The sequence below is a fragment of the Nyctereutes procyonoides genome, unplaced genomic scaffold, assembly GCF_905146905.1.
Source record: "Nyctereutes procyonoides isolate TBG_1078 unplaced genomic scaffold, NYPRO_anot_genome, whole genome shotgun sequence".
Lineage (NCBI taxonomy): Eukaryota > Metazoa > Chordata > Mammalia > Carnivora > Canidae > Nyctereutes > Nyctereutes procyonoides.
In genome coordinates this window covers 3,586,291-3,603,040 of record NW_026575046.1, presented here as the reverse complement: position 1 = coordinate 3,603,040, position 16,750 = coordinate 3,586,291, and the positions used below count along the sequence as shown (strand labels likewise).

At 35.6% G+C, this 16,750-nt stretch overlaps 1 protein-coding gene across 4 annotated transcripts in view; it reads left to right on the top strand.

Annotated features, from left to right (window-relative positions):
* CDH18 (cadherin 18) overlaps positions 1-16,750 on the top strand; it is a 304,587-nt gene that overhangs the window by 88,827 nt on the left and 199,010 nt on the right. For all 4 annotated transcript variants that reach the window (XM_055325457.1, XM_055325456.1, XM_055325460.1 and 1 more), the window contains exon 3: positions 9,461-9,580. In XM_055325457.1, the coding sequence (XP_055181432.1) occupies positions 9,461-9,580 (120 nt within the window). The remainder of the gene's footprint in view (positions 1-9,460; positions 9,581-16,750) is intronic.

Here is a 16,750-nt window from a genome sequence, read left to right as displayed (position 1 = left end):
TTGCCTTATCTGATTGGTTTTAAGTTGGAAGTGGGGGAAAATGGTGAGAAACTATAAGTTATTGATTAAGTCCTGGTCGTGTGGGGCTGAATGTTATTGTTTGACTTCCTGGATTGGTGCTAAGGAGAATCCTTTAACTTCCTACAGGTATGATTTATGGAAAATATGTGGCCTGGCTCCTGGGCTGTTTATTGTAGATAACAAGGTGATTCCTTCAGCTGTTTGCTACAGATTATGAGGCAGAGTTCTATTTTTATATATGGCCCGGACATTGTCCACTTATATCTAGCCTCTCGAACATAGAAAAATCACAAAAGTCATTTTTAATAGGGGAAGAACATGATATAAGTCACTACAATGACTTAAAACATGTAACTGGCAAAAATTAAGAGTGAAAAGATGGCAAATTATATATATATATATATATATGTATATATATATATATATATATATAGTTTCCTTAGATGTCATTAAGGGCATATTTGCTGCCTAAAATTATTGAAGCAAATTATAGGAATTTAATTAACCATTTTATCCATAGTGATTAAAGTAACTATTGTAACTAAAATTAATAATGTAATTAAATGGCATGAATGGGAGAAGTATCGGGAGGTAATTTTGATGCAGTGATTTCTTCATTTTCAATAATGGTATTCAATGAATATTTTTCAATTGTGAAACAGTCAGAAAATATTACATTTTAATGACAGTATAAGCTGGTAGGCCAGACATTGGTACACTTGAACAGAGAATCTGGTGAGGGTGGTCATGGGACCTGAGGAGCAAAATGGCTTCTAATTGTATGTGTATAATCTATTTTGTTTTCTACTGCTAATTTATTTTGTTTTCTGCTACTTAAAATATATATATAGACTGTGCTACTCTGCTATTCTAAAAATCCATTGTCCCATCTAATTGGCTAAAATAAATAAATAAATAAATAAATAGGAGTTATTTCGTCAATGGTTGAAGTCAGTGACTAAATGTCAGCTGTATGTGTGTGTATATTTAAATATGATACCATTTACAAATATGTATAACACAGAGTGTATATATTACAAATATATGCTATAACTTTTCATTAAACTCTTTTGAACTATAATTGACAATTTGTGAGCAAACAAGGACAAAATATTTTTATCCTATTTTGTGTTGTCTTTTTTTTTTTTTTGGCTTTGTTCTGGCTTTTGTTGTATTATTGAATAAAAATTCAGCTGAAATAATGTTGCCTTACTCAGAACAATGCTGAATTTGGTAATTTTTTAAAAATTTTTCAAATAGAGTCTTTTCCAAGAGGTGAAAATTAAAGCTTTCAAATTTTTTATAAGAAACTGATATGAAATCAGCAATAGTACCTAGACTTAACTACCACACATGGGAAAGAAAAAAAAAAACTTTTCAATAACCTTGAAAAGTATTGCAGTTTTTAATTATGTGTATATAGATATATATGAAAATTTTCTCCACTTCAAAAAACATTTTCTCTTAGATTTTCATGATTGTCTTCTGCCAACAATGACCAACTCTCCAAGTGATGTATGTCAGATTCCAATATGTTGACTAATGTAAAGTTTGAATGTAAAGAACACCTAGATTTCCACCGAAAGGTACTAACTGCGTTAGAATCAAGTACAGAACCTAACTTTTATAGTTGGTAAAGTCTAGTCATATTACTCAGAGAAGCAATGAGGGATGGTTGGGGAGAAATCTGGTGATACCTTCTGTATCACACAGAGTTTTAAGCAGGAAACTAAAGGCCGCTCGTAGTTGGATGGAGAGCAGGAATTACATACATGGGATGAGTTACACAAATGAGGCAACCAGGGAAGGAGTTTAGTGTCCCTGGGGATGAAAGAAGTCTTACCCCACCCCAGGAGTTGGGCTCCATCTCAGGGTCCATGGAAGAGGGTGACTCAGAGGGAGCTGCCACCGTTGTGGAAAAGCAGACACAGCCAGAGCTACCCCCTAAGTTCGAAAAAGGGAAGGGGGGGATGGAGAGGTAGACACACCCTGTTTTCTGTATTGCAATCTTCTTCCAGCATTTGTTTTTGTGTAGTTGGTAAAAAGGCTGGAGAACCAAGGAACCGAGTGTGGTTGGGACGCCTGGGTGGCTCAGTGTTTGGATGTCTGACTTTGGCTCAAGGCATGACCCTGGAGTTCTGGGATCGAGTCCTGCAGGGAGCCTGCTTCTCCCTCTGCCTACGTCTCTGCCTCTCCCTCTGTGTCTCTCATGAATAAATAAATAAAATCTTAAAAATAAAAGAAAAGAACCAACAGTTCTCAATGCCTGGAAATGGCTTCCCTTAACTATTCCATCACACACTTTTATTCTACAAAATATTGTAGAGCAATTGTCGACCACACAACCTCAATGCCCCCATCTGTCAAATGGCACTAAGTGGATTTTTCTGCATTGATTGACATTATTATTAAATTAAATGGCATAGAGCGGAGCTTTTTCCACATCATTGATACTAAATGAATGTTATTTCCTTAATTATTATTTTTTTCTACTTAAATACTATAATATAAAATTTACTTGGGTAATGGGAAATTTACATTAAGCAGTTCCACAAAAGGGATCTCATTGAAAGTACACAGAACTTAATGTTGGCTATGATTCAAAATACACGGTTACAAACAGTGATTTTTGTTTTGGTACCAGATGTTTCAGAAGTGTTTCTTGCAGAAGGATTTTTTTTAAATCCAATGCCTCCTGGGTGAATACTCAAAGCTTTATCAAATTACACAATGACTGGAATCCTGTGTTATTACTCTGCTGGTGAAATTACAGTCCTCCTGTGTAAAATGAAATTTAAGTTGTATCTTGATGACTATTGCTTTTTTCCAATCCCTGGAAAAAATCTTCTGAGAATTAAGCCCCAAGAGATTCCTTCAGAGAGATGCTCTCTGCCTTCATACTACATATATCTTCAGCTGATTTTTACTCAAAAGTCTTGCTTGACATTGATTCACTTGAGATTTTAACAGAGCTGTGAGCCCTGGCAAGTCATGCATAACAATTTGCAATCTCAGAGAATATTTGCTTGTATTAAAATGCCTTATTAAATATTTCAGATTGGTCTTGAGAGACTTTCAAGAAAGTCCACTCTTTCTGCTTCTCCATTGATATGTGATTTTCTAAAATGCGTGCTATTTGGAAAGCACAGTACAATCAGAAACCAAATGAAAAGAGTGACACAGGGCAATTCCCCAAAGAAATAAGGCCTAAGTTTTATTATAGAAAAGATATCTTGAAAGCTTTTTTATGTACTTTGATCCTTTTTTTCAGATTTGTATAAAACAGCAGCTGAAAGGTACTAATCCCTAGCATGGGAAAAGCTAAGTGTTTGCCACAGGAAATATTTAACATGAAAATATTGTGCACGCTCTAGCCAATGAAACTTTAAAAGTCAATATTTCTGTGGTTGTTTTCCATGTGAAATTGTAAAAATTAAGGGAACTTCTAAAGCACTTTGAATGTTTTCTTTAATTAGAAACCAGTTACATAGGGGCTACTGGTTTAATATCTATTGACCAAATGTATATAATAATTTCCAGAAAAAAATAGATTCAATATTCTCTTTAATATTTATAGATTAAATATTAATAGATTTAATATTCTAGTAGAATAATGGACTTTTGGGCGTTACTACATATATTTTTTCCTTGGGAATCTAGCATTATAAAGAATAATAATTTTCTTTTTTTTTTTACTTTGTATGCAATTAGGGTACATAGCATGAATAAAGGAAGTGAACTAATACCTTATTAGGATAGATACATACTGATTTTTTTTTTCTCTTAAACTGTTAACCAGGAATAAAAATCCTTCTTTCACATAACTAATATATCTTATTAATTTACTTAAAAATGCCAACAAGTGTATCACTAGTGGTACCAAGTATATCACTAGTAGTACCTAAAATAATCAAATATCATTAATTCTACCGAATTTAGTTTTATCGACTTGTGAGATTAACTTTTCATTTTATCTCATTTATGATATAGCTGGCATCAAGTAGCAAAGGAATTATCTATCATTTTATTGTGACTTGTAACTTTAGACTCTTGTCTAGATTCAGTTAAAGAACACCTGTAAATTCTGAGAATAAATGTAATTTCTTTCCACGGCGACTGTAACACATTTTATTAGTTTGCTAAGGCTCTGGACTAAAGTACCGCAAGCCAAGTAGCTTAAACAACAAAAATGTCCTCCCCCTGTCCCCAAAGCTTGAAGTCTGAGGTCAAAATGTCAGTAGGGTCATGTTCCCTCCTAAAGTACTGGAAGGAGGTCTGTCCCAAGCCTCTCCTTCAGCTTCTAGAGGTTCCTTGGCAATTTTTGACTTTCCTTGGCTTGCAGATGACTCACCCCAACCTCTGTCTTCATCTTCACATAAAGTACTCTGAGTGTGTTTCCAAATTTCCCATCTTCATAAGGACACCAGTCATATTAGATTAGGGACCCACACTACCCTAGTTTGACCTGATCCTAATTAATTACATCTACAACGACCTGATTTCCAAATAAGATCTCCTTCACGACCCGGAATCTAGAACTTCAACACATGAACTTTGAAGGGAAGTAATTCAACCCAAAACACACACCCTCAAGAGTTCTATCTTTTTGAGTATCTATTTTTAATTTAATTTTTTTTTTATTTTTAAAAAATATTTTATTCACTTATTCATGAGAGACACAGAGATAGAGATGCAGAGACACAGGCAGAGGGAGAAGGAAGCTCCATGCGGGGAGCCCAATGGGGTTTCAATCCCAGGGCCCCGGGGTCACGCCTTGAGCCAAAGGCAGACGCTCAACCCCTGAGCCACCTAGGCATTCCAGACTGTTTTCTTTTTTTTTTTTTTTCCCTAGTGTAAAAGAACTTCTAACAGCATTAATGCTTCCTAAATTGTTTCCATCGAGGCTTCAAGTTAACTTAAGGAAAGTAAGATATGTATAGGTTTTTTTTTTTGGCCTGACCCCCCCAACCTCCCCCATTACCAATTCTCCTGGGAGAGAAATCCTTGAACAGTTGGCCCAAGGACTTATTTTCCTTCCCTGCTGTTTATTTGTACCCTTGCTGTGTTCAGGGACAGACTGACCTTCATCTGGGCTGGGCGGTGGAGAGGTGCATGCCCCTCAGCCAGCAATCTGTGTGCTCCAAGTGGTGGCCTGTCACCTTCAGATGCCACCAAGATAGAGACAGAGGTAATTTGCTCTACTTTACTTCACACAAACAAGTGGAATGGGCCAGGACCTGTGAGGCCTGCTATATAGAGACGTGTAGCTGTTAGGGACCAGACACTTTGACCAGGGGAGAGAGTTAACATATTTTCTTTATCTCCCCTGGATCCCCTCTCTGCTCACTCTGCGCTACTTTAAGCCATCACTCAGTCAACAACACCAGGCTACTTTTTTTTTTTTTCTTTTCCTTTCCTCCTTGTTCTTTTTTTTTTTTTTTTTTGAAGCAGGCGGTGGCTTTATTTCAGAACAAGACTCCCCAGCCTGCCCCCCACCTCCCGCCCCCATCCTCGTTGTTCTTTATTTCACTTGTCACACCATTCATGCTTTTCCGCTTTCACTTAAGGCTGGAATTTATAGACAGTTTAAGCCAAGCAGAACAAGTGTTTTTTTTTGTTTGTTTGTTTGTTTTTTGTCATGTGGTGATCCAGCCTATTACCACAAATGAGGTGTGTTTTTGCACTCTGTCTTTCTTTCTCAGCTGTCTCTATGGAATGCTTTCTTGGAGATTGTTTTTAAGACAGGAAAAGCTGTTTAAACCTAAATAATGATCGCAAAGTCCAGAGACAGTTTTAAAATCCAAGGATTTTATAAGTGTGACTTCCTCAAAAATGACCATTATTTTATTTTTTATATCTCATTTAAGTTCAATTAATTAGCATATAGTGTATGATGAGTTTCACATGTACAGTTGCTATTCAACAGTTGTTTATAACACCCAGTGCTCGTAAAAGGTGACCATTATTCTAATGCTTCCTACCTGTACTATTCTCTCTTTTCTGAATCTCAGTAATCCCTGTATGCCCCGTATGATCAGCATTTTTCCTTTTCAGATTAAGGATTTGACTGATATGATTTTATAGCACTGTAGCCACAATATGGGCTTTTTACATTTACTTGTCTGGGCACCTACTACCTATTTAATCTTTTTTTTTTCAATGTGGTCTCAACAAAAATTCCACCTAAACCAACTTTATTTGTAGATATCAACCTACTGATATTCTCTGAACAGGCTGAAGAGATGAATATGAGGTTTGGAACAAGTGTTGTGACATCACAGAAAAAGTCTTTGATAGTTTGTTTTATAAACACAATAATAATAATGATTTCTTCTTCTTCTTCTTCTTCTTCTTCTTCTTCTTCTTCTTCTTTCTTCTTCTTCTTTCTTCTTCTTCTTCTTTCTTCTTCTTCTTCTTTCTTCTTCTTCTTCTTCTTCTTCTTCTTCTTCTTCTTCCTCCTCCTCCTCCTCCTCCTCCTCCCCTCCTCCTCCTCCTCCTCCTCCTTCTTCTTCTTCTCCTTCTCCTTCTCCTTCTTCTTCTTCTTCTTCTTCTTCTTCTTCTTCTTCTTCTTCTTCTTCTTTCTTCTTCTTCTTCTTTGTTCTTCTTCACCTAGGAGTGAAAGAGGTAGTGTACACTGACTCTACAAAGTTCAATCAAGTCAGAAAGTGTAGTGCTGGGAACCCTGGGTGGCACAGCGGTTTGGCGCCTGCCTTTGGCCCAGGGCGTGATCCTGGAGACCCGGGATCGAATCCCATATCAGGCTCCCGGTGCATGGAGCCTGCTTCTCCCTCTGCCTGTGTCTCTGCCTCTCTCTCTCCCTGTGTGATTATCATAAATAAATAAAATTTTTTTTAAAAAAGTGTAGTGCTGTAATAAGAAAAATCATGGTACACACGCAAGCCTAAATAAAGCTAAGAATGGAATTTCACTGAGGCAAGAAAACATTTCTGTTTTTCATTTAAACTTTTGATTTTGAGATCGTGACATGCAGTCATGAGAAATGCTGTGGAGCCATTCTTTGTATCCTTACTCCATTTTTTCTCAATGGTACCATCTTACAAAATTACCATCTTATAAAACTATTAAAAAAATCATAGTCGAGTAATCAATGTTATTTAATCTACCAATCTTATTTAGAATTCTCTGCTTTTATTTATGCATGTGAGTGCTAAGTTCTCCGTAATTTGTCACCCATGCATGTTTGTGTATCCAACACCATAATCGAAATACTGAACATCATGAGGTCCCCTCAGGTTCCCTTTTATAACCAATCACCCCCAACCTGCATCTCTGCTCCCTTCATCTGGTAACTACAAATCTGTTATCCATTTCTAAAATTTCATCATCTCCAGAATATTAAATAAATGGAATCACACCTTTTGGGACTGGCTTTTTAAAAACTATTCTATTCATCTGATGGTGAGAGTGCACCATCAGAGAGTGCACAAGCAGAGGAGCAGCAGGTAGAGGGAGAGGGTACAGGGGCTGGATCCTCAGCTTAACCAACTGAGCCACGTAGGCATCCCTGGGGCTGGGTTTCTTCCACTGGGAGTAATTTCCTGAAGATTCATCCAACAGGCTGTTTATTTTTATTGCTGAGTAGTATTCCATACTATCAATGTACCCCAGTTTGTTTAACCGTTTTCCCGGGAAAATACATCTGGGTTGTTTCCAGTTTGTGGCGACTACAAATAATGTTGCTGTGAATATCTATGAATATTTGCAAGCATGGTTTTATGGACGTATGTTTGCATCACTTTTGCATAAATGCCCAAGACGACAATTTGTTGGGTTGTATGCTGAACGTGAACGCAAGGTACAAGTGACCTAGTTTCTTAGTGTTCTTGCAGGCATTTACTGTCATCATTTTGTTTTATTATTCATTATTAGAGATTTCTTTTAGACATCACGCAGCCCTCTGCTCCTGAGTATGCATAATCACTAATCATATCTCTGCTTACAATTTTAACGTAAAAACACTAGAGGCCAGAATCATAACCTACCATTACAAGTCCATATACATTAATAATCTGCTAGTAAGGATTGTCAAGTGAACATGGTATACTAATTCTGTTAAGTTTTCTTGAATCCCTTGAAGACAAAGAACAAGCTTTGCTTAAAGTTGCATCTGCATTTCAACACACAGAAGTAGAATCATTGTAGTTAAACAGATACTAGACCTTTATAAGTGTATCATACCTAAATAATTGAAGTAATTATTAAAGCTAAAGATTGGAAATTGTCTGGGCTTCCATAGACAAGTATGAGCATGAATGCTGAATTTCATACAGGCTTACTCGATTGTGGAAATAGTTTTGTTTGCTACATAACCTGAATTAGTCGGTGGAATTTTTGTAGTTAGGCAAAATAAAATATCAAGTATGCACTATTAGATGACTCATTAAGAAAAAAAAAAAAGATGACTCATTAAGTGCATTTCATGAATGAATGAGAGCTCTTAACCTACTGATTTTACAGTGGAGTTCTATAGCCCTTAATAGAAGGTTATATTGTTATACCTGGATCAGTTTTCCTTTGGGAATAACCGAAATATGATATAAATGTATATAATTATGCAAATAGTATTTGAAGGATATAAATGTAAAAGAAATCAGCATAACACATCCTCTAGTTTTGTCTCAAAATGCACTATTTTAAAGTTTATCAATTCCTTTAAAGTATACCTTAATTCTCCAAAATCCAGTGCAAAAGGCACATTCTGATGCCCATTGTAGAAAGATGATTATGTCGGTACTGTGTAGAAGAACCCGAAGAAATGAGAACTAAACCCTGGAAACCAGTGAGGAGACTCATTAACAGTCCATGTAAGAAATTTAAAAAGGGCATACATGATGGAAAAGGGTTTGAATGTGCTCTTTTGATGCCACTGATAATTTAATGTCAACCCTCCTACATTCCCACCTAATCACAAACCATCCCACCTTTTCTTTTTCTTTTCTGAAAAATTATGTAACATGCAAGGTCTGTTCTCGTCCTACCTTTAACTTTACCGCACAGTTAAATACCAGTTTGATTCTTGATCATCAATCCAACCTAATCCTGATTATGTGTCAAAGAGGCCTATTGCAAGGTTATTGGCACATAATATATATATATAAATATATATATATATATATATATATAATAATATATTGTATATATTATATATAATATAATATATATAGTTTATTATTATATATAATAATATATAATAATAGTATAATATATAATATATATATTAGAGACCAAATATTCTCTTTTGCCTCTCATCTGGTACAGTTGTTGGCAGGGGGAAAAAACAAGGGCTATGTTTGACAGATTAAATTTAGGAGGACACATCTATCATTGCGTTCCATAGGAATGTCGACATAACCTTTTTGTGTGTACAAGTCACGTGCAATGTTACCGCACACTAAAATTTGTTTTCCTGAATGCACAGGTACCTCTGTTCTACAGGTGACAGCTACTGATGCGGATGATCCTACCTATGGAAACAGTGCCCGGGTGGTTTACAGTATTCTCCAAGGACAACCCTACTTCTCCGTAGATCCTAAAACAGGTGAGTGCATTTTTGTATAATTTGTGTGCATGTGTGCTAGAATAAAAGAAAGCAATATGTTTATTTCTGTGTCTTCTCCTACATCAGACATTGTTTTAGCACAATTTAAAATGTCCTCGCTTTTTCTAAAATGGTGTGATTGAATAAATGAAGAGAAATTCACTGTTTTCCTTAATATTTTTCCTTAATATTTTTTGATTATCCATCACTTACTCCAGTAAAAATTTCTTATCTTTGCACAATCCTGTAGCAATTATTTTCTGCTTAAGACGAATATGGAATATTACATCAAATGAAATTTTCTAGTGTATTATTTGTTGTGTTTACACCTTAGGTTTAATTCTTTGCCAAAGATGGTGAATAATTTATTGAGAGTTTCCCTATTTTATTTGAATTTGATTGTCACATAAGTTGTTATATATTACGTTGGGGGAATTGTTATGTTGAACTGAGATTTTTTCCTAATGAGAAAATTCTTCAGTCTTTAAATATCATGTTAGGTAGGAGAAATTAACTGAGAGTAAGGAAAAAAAACATAAAAACTATTTTTTTAGGAAAAAATAAGAATTCTCTCTTTCTTCTCTTTTTTTTTTTTCCTGTCCAAAACAATCGTATCATATGATGTGATACCAAAGAGGGAATGGAAGATACTCAATACTGCATTATATAATAATAATTAATTATTATTATTATTAAGCAGCATAATCTAAAAACCACAAAAAGCTCATGGTCCCACTGAAAAATAATTTGTTAATAAAAAATTGAACATAAGCCAATTATGAATGTAGCCAAATGTTCAGGAAAAATGAGTTTCAAGCTTTACTAATAATTTCAAAGATCCAGGACATTACAGAGGTTTATGTCCTTTCTAGTTACATTAGATACATTCTGAATCAGTTTAACATGTGAGAATACCAAGTAATGGGCACAGACATAACACAGAAGAAAGCCACTTTTGGTTGAATATCCCCTACTCTCCCATGAGTCTATGGATTCCAGGATGGTTTACCATTAGGTTAGATGATGTGTAACCAACTGGGGAGATGCTAGCATGCTCTCCATTGCCAAGGCCATATGACAGCTAGGAGTATTGTCATTATCATGTTTTCAAGAGGAACCCGCCAGGTAAACATGTCTTCTTCGCTCCCGAGGTGTGGTCCAAACATGAGTGCAACTCATGAACAGATGCCAGGCATACCATTTAACTCCTTAACTATCATAATTTATGAAGAAAATAAGGAATTAGAGTTCAGAAAATCTTTTTATTGATAAATACAGTTGACATATAAATTGCATACATTTAAGGTATACAGTATATTTGATACATTTTTATATTATAGTATACATATTGCTATTCCAGCCATAAAAAAATCTTAAGACAAATGGAAATTATTATTTAATATTGGTGTTGCTCATTTTGTTCTATTTTCCCCAAATCATGATGGTTTTATATATGAAATATATGCATTTCTCATTTTCAATGTCCATCTTCTAGGCAACTGGATGGCTCAGTTGATTAGGTGTCTGACTCTTTTTTAAAGATTTTATTTATTTATTCATGAGAGACACAGAGAGAGAGGCAGAGACACAGGCAGAGGGAGAAGCAGGCTCCATGCAGGGAGCCCGACATGGGACTTGATCCCCGGACCCTGGGATCATGACCTGAACAGAAGGCAGATGCTCAACCACTGAGCCACCCAGGTGCCCCTCCCACCACCAATTTAAAAGCTTCTTTTTTGTTGTTTAAGATTTTATTAATTGCCTGACTCTTGATTTTGGCTCAGGTCATGATTCTCAGGGATGTGACATCAAGTACCACAATAGGCTCCACACTGAGAGTAGAGCCTGCTTAAGAGTCTCCCTCTCCCTCTGCCCCTCTATCCGGCTTGCATGCTCTCTCTCATTCTCTCAAAAATAAGTAAGTAAGTAAGTAAATAAATAAATAAATAAATAAGCATCTTCTTAGAGGAAGGGAATAAGGATACTGTGTTTCAGTTACCTCCCCACACAGACATTCATGCACAAATATGCAAAAGCACACATGGCTTCAGTCTCTTTACTTCCTATGCATAACCAAATACTGGTAAACATTATAGTTCTTAATAGAATATTAATCATATATAGAAATCATATACAGATTTTTTAAAATCTCCATATACTGAATTTGTTTAAAAAGTACCAATTATTTGTGTGTGTGTGTGTGTGTGTGTGTGTGTGTGTGTCTGAGCGTCTGTGACTGTTTACACATGTTTGTTTGAGGACATGCATGCATTTGCATTTGTGTGCATGGGTAGTCTGGATGGATAAAGCATGCCACTGAAGACAAAATTTGACTAGTGTTGGACTCTGCTGTTGGGCTTTAGTGAAGAAGGTATATCAATAACAATTTTTTTAAAAATTGCATTTGGTTATATATATTTATCATAGGTTAAGTATGTCAATAAATAAATAAAATTATCTAAAACATAAATAAGCTGCTCTTCAAATACTGCTCTATGAAATTGCCATTACATTCCTTTGCTCCTTTAAGCAAGATGATTTACTAAAGCAGGTACCTCCATTTTCATACGTTTTAATTTCAATATTATGTTGACTAAAGCATCATAAGAACCTATGGATATGTATCCTAACATAAAGATTCTTTAAATATGCCAGTCTCCGAGATAGATGTTTGTAGAAAGTGCTGAGATGGATTATAAAATGTTCATCATTCTCTTTAGATAATACATATTTGGTAATTTATACTTGAAAGATATTACTGTACAATTCAACATCCCCAGAACTAAGGAATTTAGTGGAAATTGTTCTCTTTGTTAAGATTTTATTTATTTATTCATGAGAGACAGAGAGAGAGGCAGAGACACAGGCAGAGGGAGGAGCAGACTCCCTGTGGGGAGCCGGATCAGGACTCGATCCTGGGACCCCATGATCACAACCAGAGCCAAAGGCAGGTGCTCCATCGCTGAGCCACCCAGGTGTCCCTAGTAAAAATTGTTCTTTAAATGACTGGAGCAAATTAAAAATGTACTGAAAACTACAGGATCCGTTGTTCTGGGTAAGGTGTGATATAAGAATTGTAGGGATAATAGTTGTTTAGAATAGTACATTTGCATAGTCTCATTTTTATCATTTTGCCCTCTGATTTGGCATGACTATTTCGGCATGTCTCCAGTTGCTTTCACTGAAGACAAATTATACTAAAGGATCTTTTGTGCCCAAATAGAGCTGTGAGGGCTTATGGTTAAAATCGGGACTTTGGGTTGGGTTGCCTTGTTTCTATCATGTTAAGAGATACATTTGGTCCTCGCCACGGCTGTCCGGTGAGTTGCCCATGAGGCCTTGCTGCCTATTATACAAGCCATTGATGAATTGCTGTATCCAGAGAAGTGGATTATGCTGCTCTTGAGTTGCTATACTATTCCTAACTGGCTTCATAGGGTCTGCATTGTTTTACACGGAAAACTTGTTAATCAGCATCATGAAATCTCATGAGAAATTTATTGTTTTAAATAAGTTTGATTGCGTTGACAATGTCATGATGTTTGCTTAATGTATAACAGAAGAGGGGCGCCTTTAAAGTCGTATTTTAACATTACGCTTTAAAAGATGCGGAAAACTAGAAAAGAATAAACTAGGGGAGGTGACAATGACACATAAAAGACATAATATTTCTGGCCAGATTCATACAGAAGAACATGTTAATGTAGGCTTAATGAGTATAATTCTAGTTGAAGATACGGATTTTAATTAGGCAAGGACAGTCTTCCGGAGTCAGTAATTGCAGTCAGCATTTTCACGTTCATGAAAACAATTAGCCCTCAGCAAGGCAGGTCGAAGGCGGTGAGTGAGAAAGCCACGTGAAATGGTCAGACAACCAAGGTCAGGAAATCCTGGGCTGATCCTAATCCACTTAATATAGTGGCAACTGCATTAAAGATAAATCAATAAATTCAGGGTTTCTATTTTTTTTAGAACCTATGAAATTTCTACCGGGTGGTGATGGCAAAAGCAGAATGATTGAGGTGGTTTTTAAAAAAGGAGCCACTTCCCTTAACTTAATTCAATGACAAAGCTAGCAATCCAGCATCTGTCTTTCCAGGATCTTTGGAACAGAGGTGGGGGGTTACACAAGAGGTGGGTGTGCAGTTTTTAACTGAGAATGAAAACCTCTTAATGCCTGTGGCATTTATAGCCGTTTGACGATTCCCTCTGTTTTTTTCATAGTCAATAATCTATTAATTACTTCCTATTACTGCAGCCAGTGCCTGTGTATATCTGTCGCCTGTTTCACACAAATTGTTGAAAAATGACAATGGTCAGTTCAGAACACCTGAAAACCTGGATTAAAACCTGAGGTCGGGGAAAACAGAGGGTTAGGCTGGTTTACAGAGTCCCAGATGAGCTTTATGTACAAATGTTTGTAACGCCAGCAGTGGTGAACCTGACCATATGATATGAAATATATAAATCAGCAATAGTCAATGATGGCATCTCTGTATCTGAGTAAGTGGTACTCGTGGCGAGTTGCTATCACTCCTCATAAAGATAAAGACTATTGGAAGAGTTATCTAGTTTGTATTTTAACTTGGGTCATTTTTCATGTACACTTCATAAATTTTTATGCATTAAGTAATGACTCTTTTTTTTTAAGTAATGACTGTTACTTAAAAGAACTTAAAAGAAAAATATAGCCACTGAAAACATTTTGGTTGGTAGATTCTATATTTAATTTTCAGGTACATGAAGAAGTAAGTCTAGATAAAGCTACCTTTTATCTTTATTTTTAAAAAATTTTTAAAGATTTTTATTTATTTATTCATGAGGGACACGGAGAGAGAGAGGCAGAGACACAAGCAGAGGGAGAAGCAGGCTCCATGCAGGGAGACGGACGTGGGACTCGATCCCAGGTCTCCAGGATCACGCCCTGGGCTGAGGCAGGTGCTAAACCACTGAACCACTGGGGCTGCCCAAGGCTACCTTTTAAATATATATATATGAAATGCAAACTATATATTCTTTTTTTTTATTTTTTTCAATACTTCTAGTGCATTTTAGCTCTCTAATTGCTTCTGCTACATGTTGCTACAAAAGCAACATGGGTTGCTTTGGGTTTCAAATCTTCTGTCAGTCAAACACTTCTTCACTAATAGCAGCCATTCCACAGGTAACAAAACACTTGATAGCAAATAAAATCTACTGCATCTAGTGATGCCTGTGGGTTCTAAAGTCACACATGTTGTTAGTTGTTTTATAAGACATTATTGTAAACAAAGAAATTGTTTACTTGGCCTTCCAATGAAAAGATTAATGTAATTAGTTATGTTATAGTTGAATTAATAGTGCAGTAATTCATATTTATTACTTTCCCAAAATACTAAATCATTTATTCCAAAATGATTTAGGATACTTCATGATCAAATCCTAGGATGATATTTAATATCAGTAAATTGATCAAGTCACTTAAATTCTGTTTACTTGTATATAAATTTAGAATAACAACTAAATCCAATGAGAAAGTTAATGCAAGGCTCTTAGTCCAGTCCTTGGAAAGATATGGATAGGTAGTAAAGTTCTCGTGTTCACCTCCTCTTGCCTTTAGGATTAAGAAAAATGTCCAAAATTGCAATGGTGTGCAATGACAAGAGTTTGAAATAGTCTTACCTGAAATAGGAAAAAAAATTAGTTTTGCTTAAAAGGATTTTTAGTCCACAAAACTATTCAAAAGTATGAGTTCCACATATTAACCCGTATACAACTAAATTACATTTCTTTTCAGGCATTCATTCATTTATTTTTTTATTCTCCATTGCAAGCATTTAAAGAAAGCTTTATCAATATTTTTATTAAGAGAAATATACTTGTAGAAAATTTCAAATGACAATTTGAAAGGAAGTAAATTAACCATTAAAATAACCAATCTTTTATCTTCAGAATTCACTGTCTCAACTCAAAATAGCGTCTCTAGATAAGATAAAGTGGCACGCTGTACATGAAACAACTGTCATTAATGCACAGGTCTTGACCAACAATAGCTCTGATTCTTGAAAAAGACCTTTCCTTAACATTTTGTAGCAAAAAGCAGTCAGATATAAAAATGCAGTCAGTAGAAGGCCTAAGTGAGTTTCTTAGGATGTGATTGAAAACAAGGTTTTCAACATTCTCTGTCCACTGTACATGATGTAATTAAATTCATCAACAACTTTATTTCTATTTAGCCTCTTCCAATTTTATTTTATTTCAACAGTGAACAAAAAAATTATTTGTGGAAGATCACTATGTATGTTTGGATAAAAGATATAAAGTATGTCTTTTTAAATTTCAATATTAATTTGTGTAATTCCAATGAAAATCTGCTTGAAAATAATTTTATTTTCCCCAAAGCAGTATTTCATGTTTATTAATAGCTAAGCAGTTAAAATATATAATGTATGGTCCACAAAATCTGCATGAGGACAAAAAGTCCATAATAGGAGATACTTCGTCATTTTTTTTCTTACCCAGAGCCCACTCTAATTGATATAACCACACTAATAATTACACAAATACATTTTTAAATAATTTCCTATAATTAACTGCATAATAGACCAAAAATAGTTAATTAGTCAGCTCGCTGGCTAATGAATTTGCTTCTCTTAGAGAAGGAATCATGCATTAATTCAGAACTGTGTCATGTTGCCAAATTACTGAAAGAAACATCCCACTTGATTTTCTTTGTTTGTTTCTTTTTTTCTCACTTTATTTTCTTTAAGGAAGAATTCCGAATAGTTCCTAAAACGTAGCAGAGTGTATGGGGATCCACACTAGAAGTCCATTCTATATAGCACGAAAATAAAGTCAATGAACTGGAGCCTAGTGGTTCTCCACTCAATATCAATTTCTCACTTTGCTGGGCCTTATTAGAAGTCGAATTTTACTCATTGTAGCAACATTCTCAGTTACAGAGCTAGACTTCCCGGCTGCCCTGTCACTACGGGGACATAGCTCTAGCCAGGGAAAGAGAAAGACCATCGGAGGGTTTTTGGTCTGTCTGTGTAGGTGCCAAGGCTTCCTCTCGTTGGTTTCCCATCTTGCGGGTTTAAACGTATGCGTAATTATTGCAGGTGCAGCACCTGTCTTGTAACCATGTGGCAGTGAGCGCATAAGTTGAGAGTCACGTGCAAAACTTGGTGA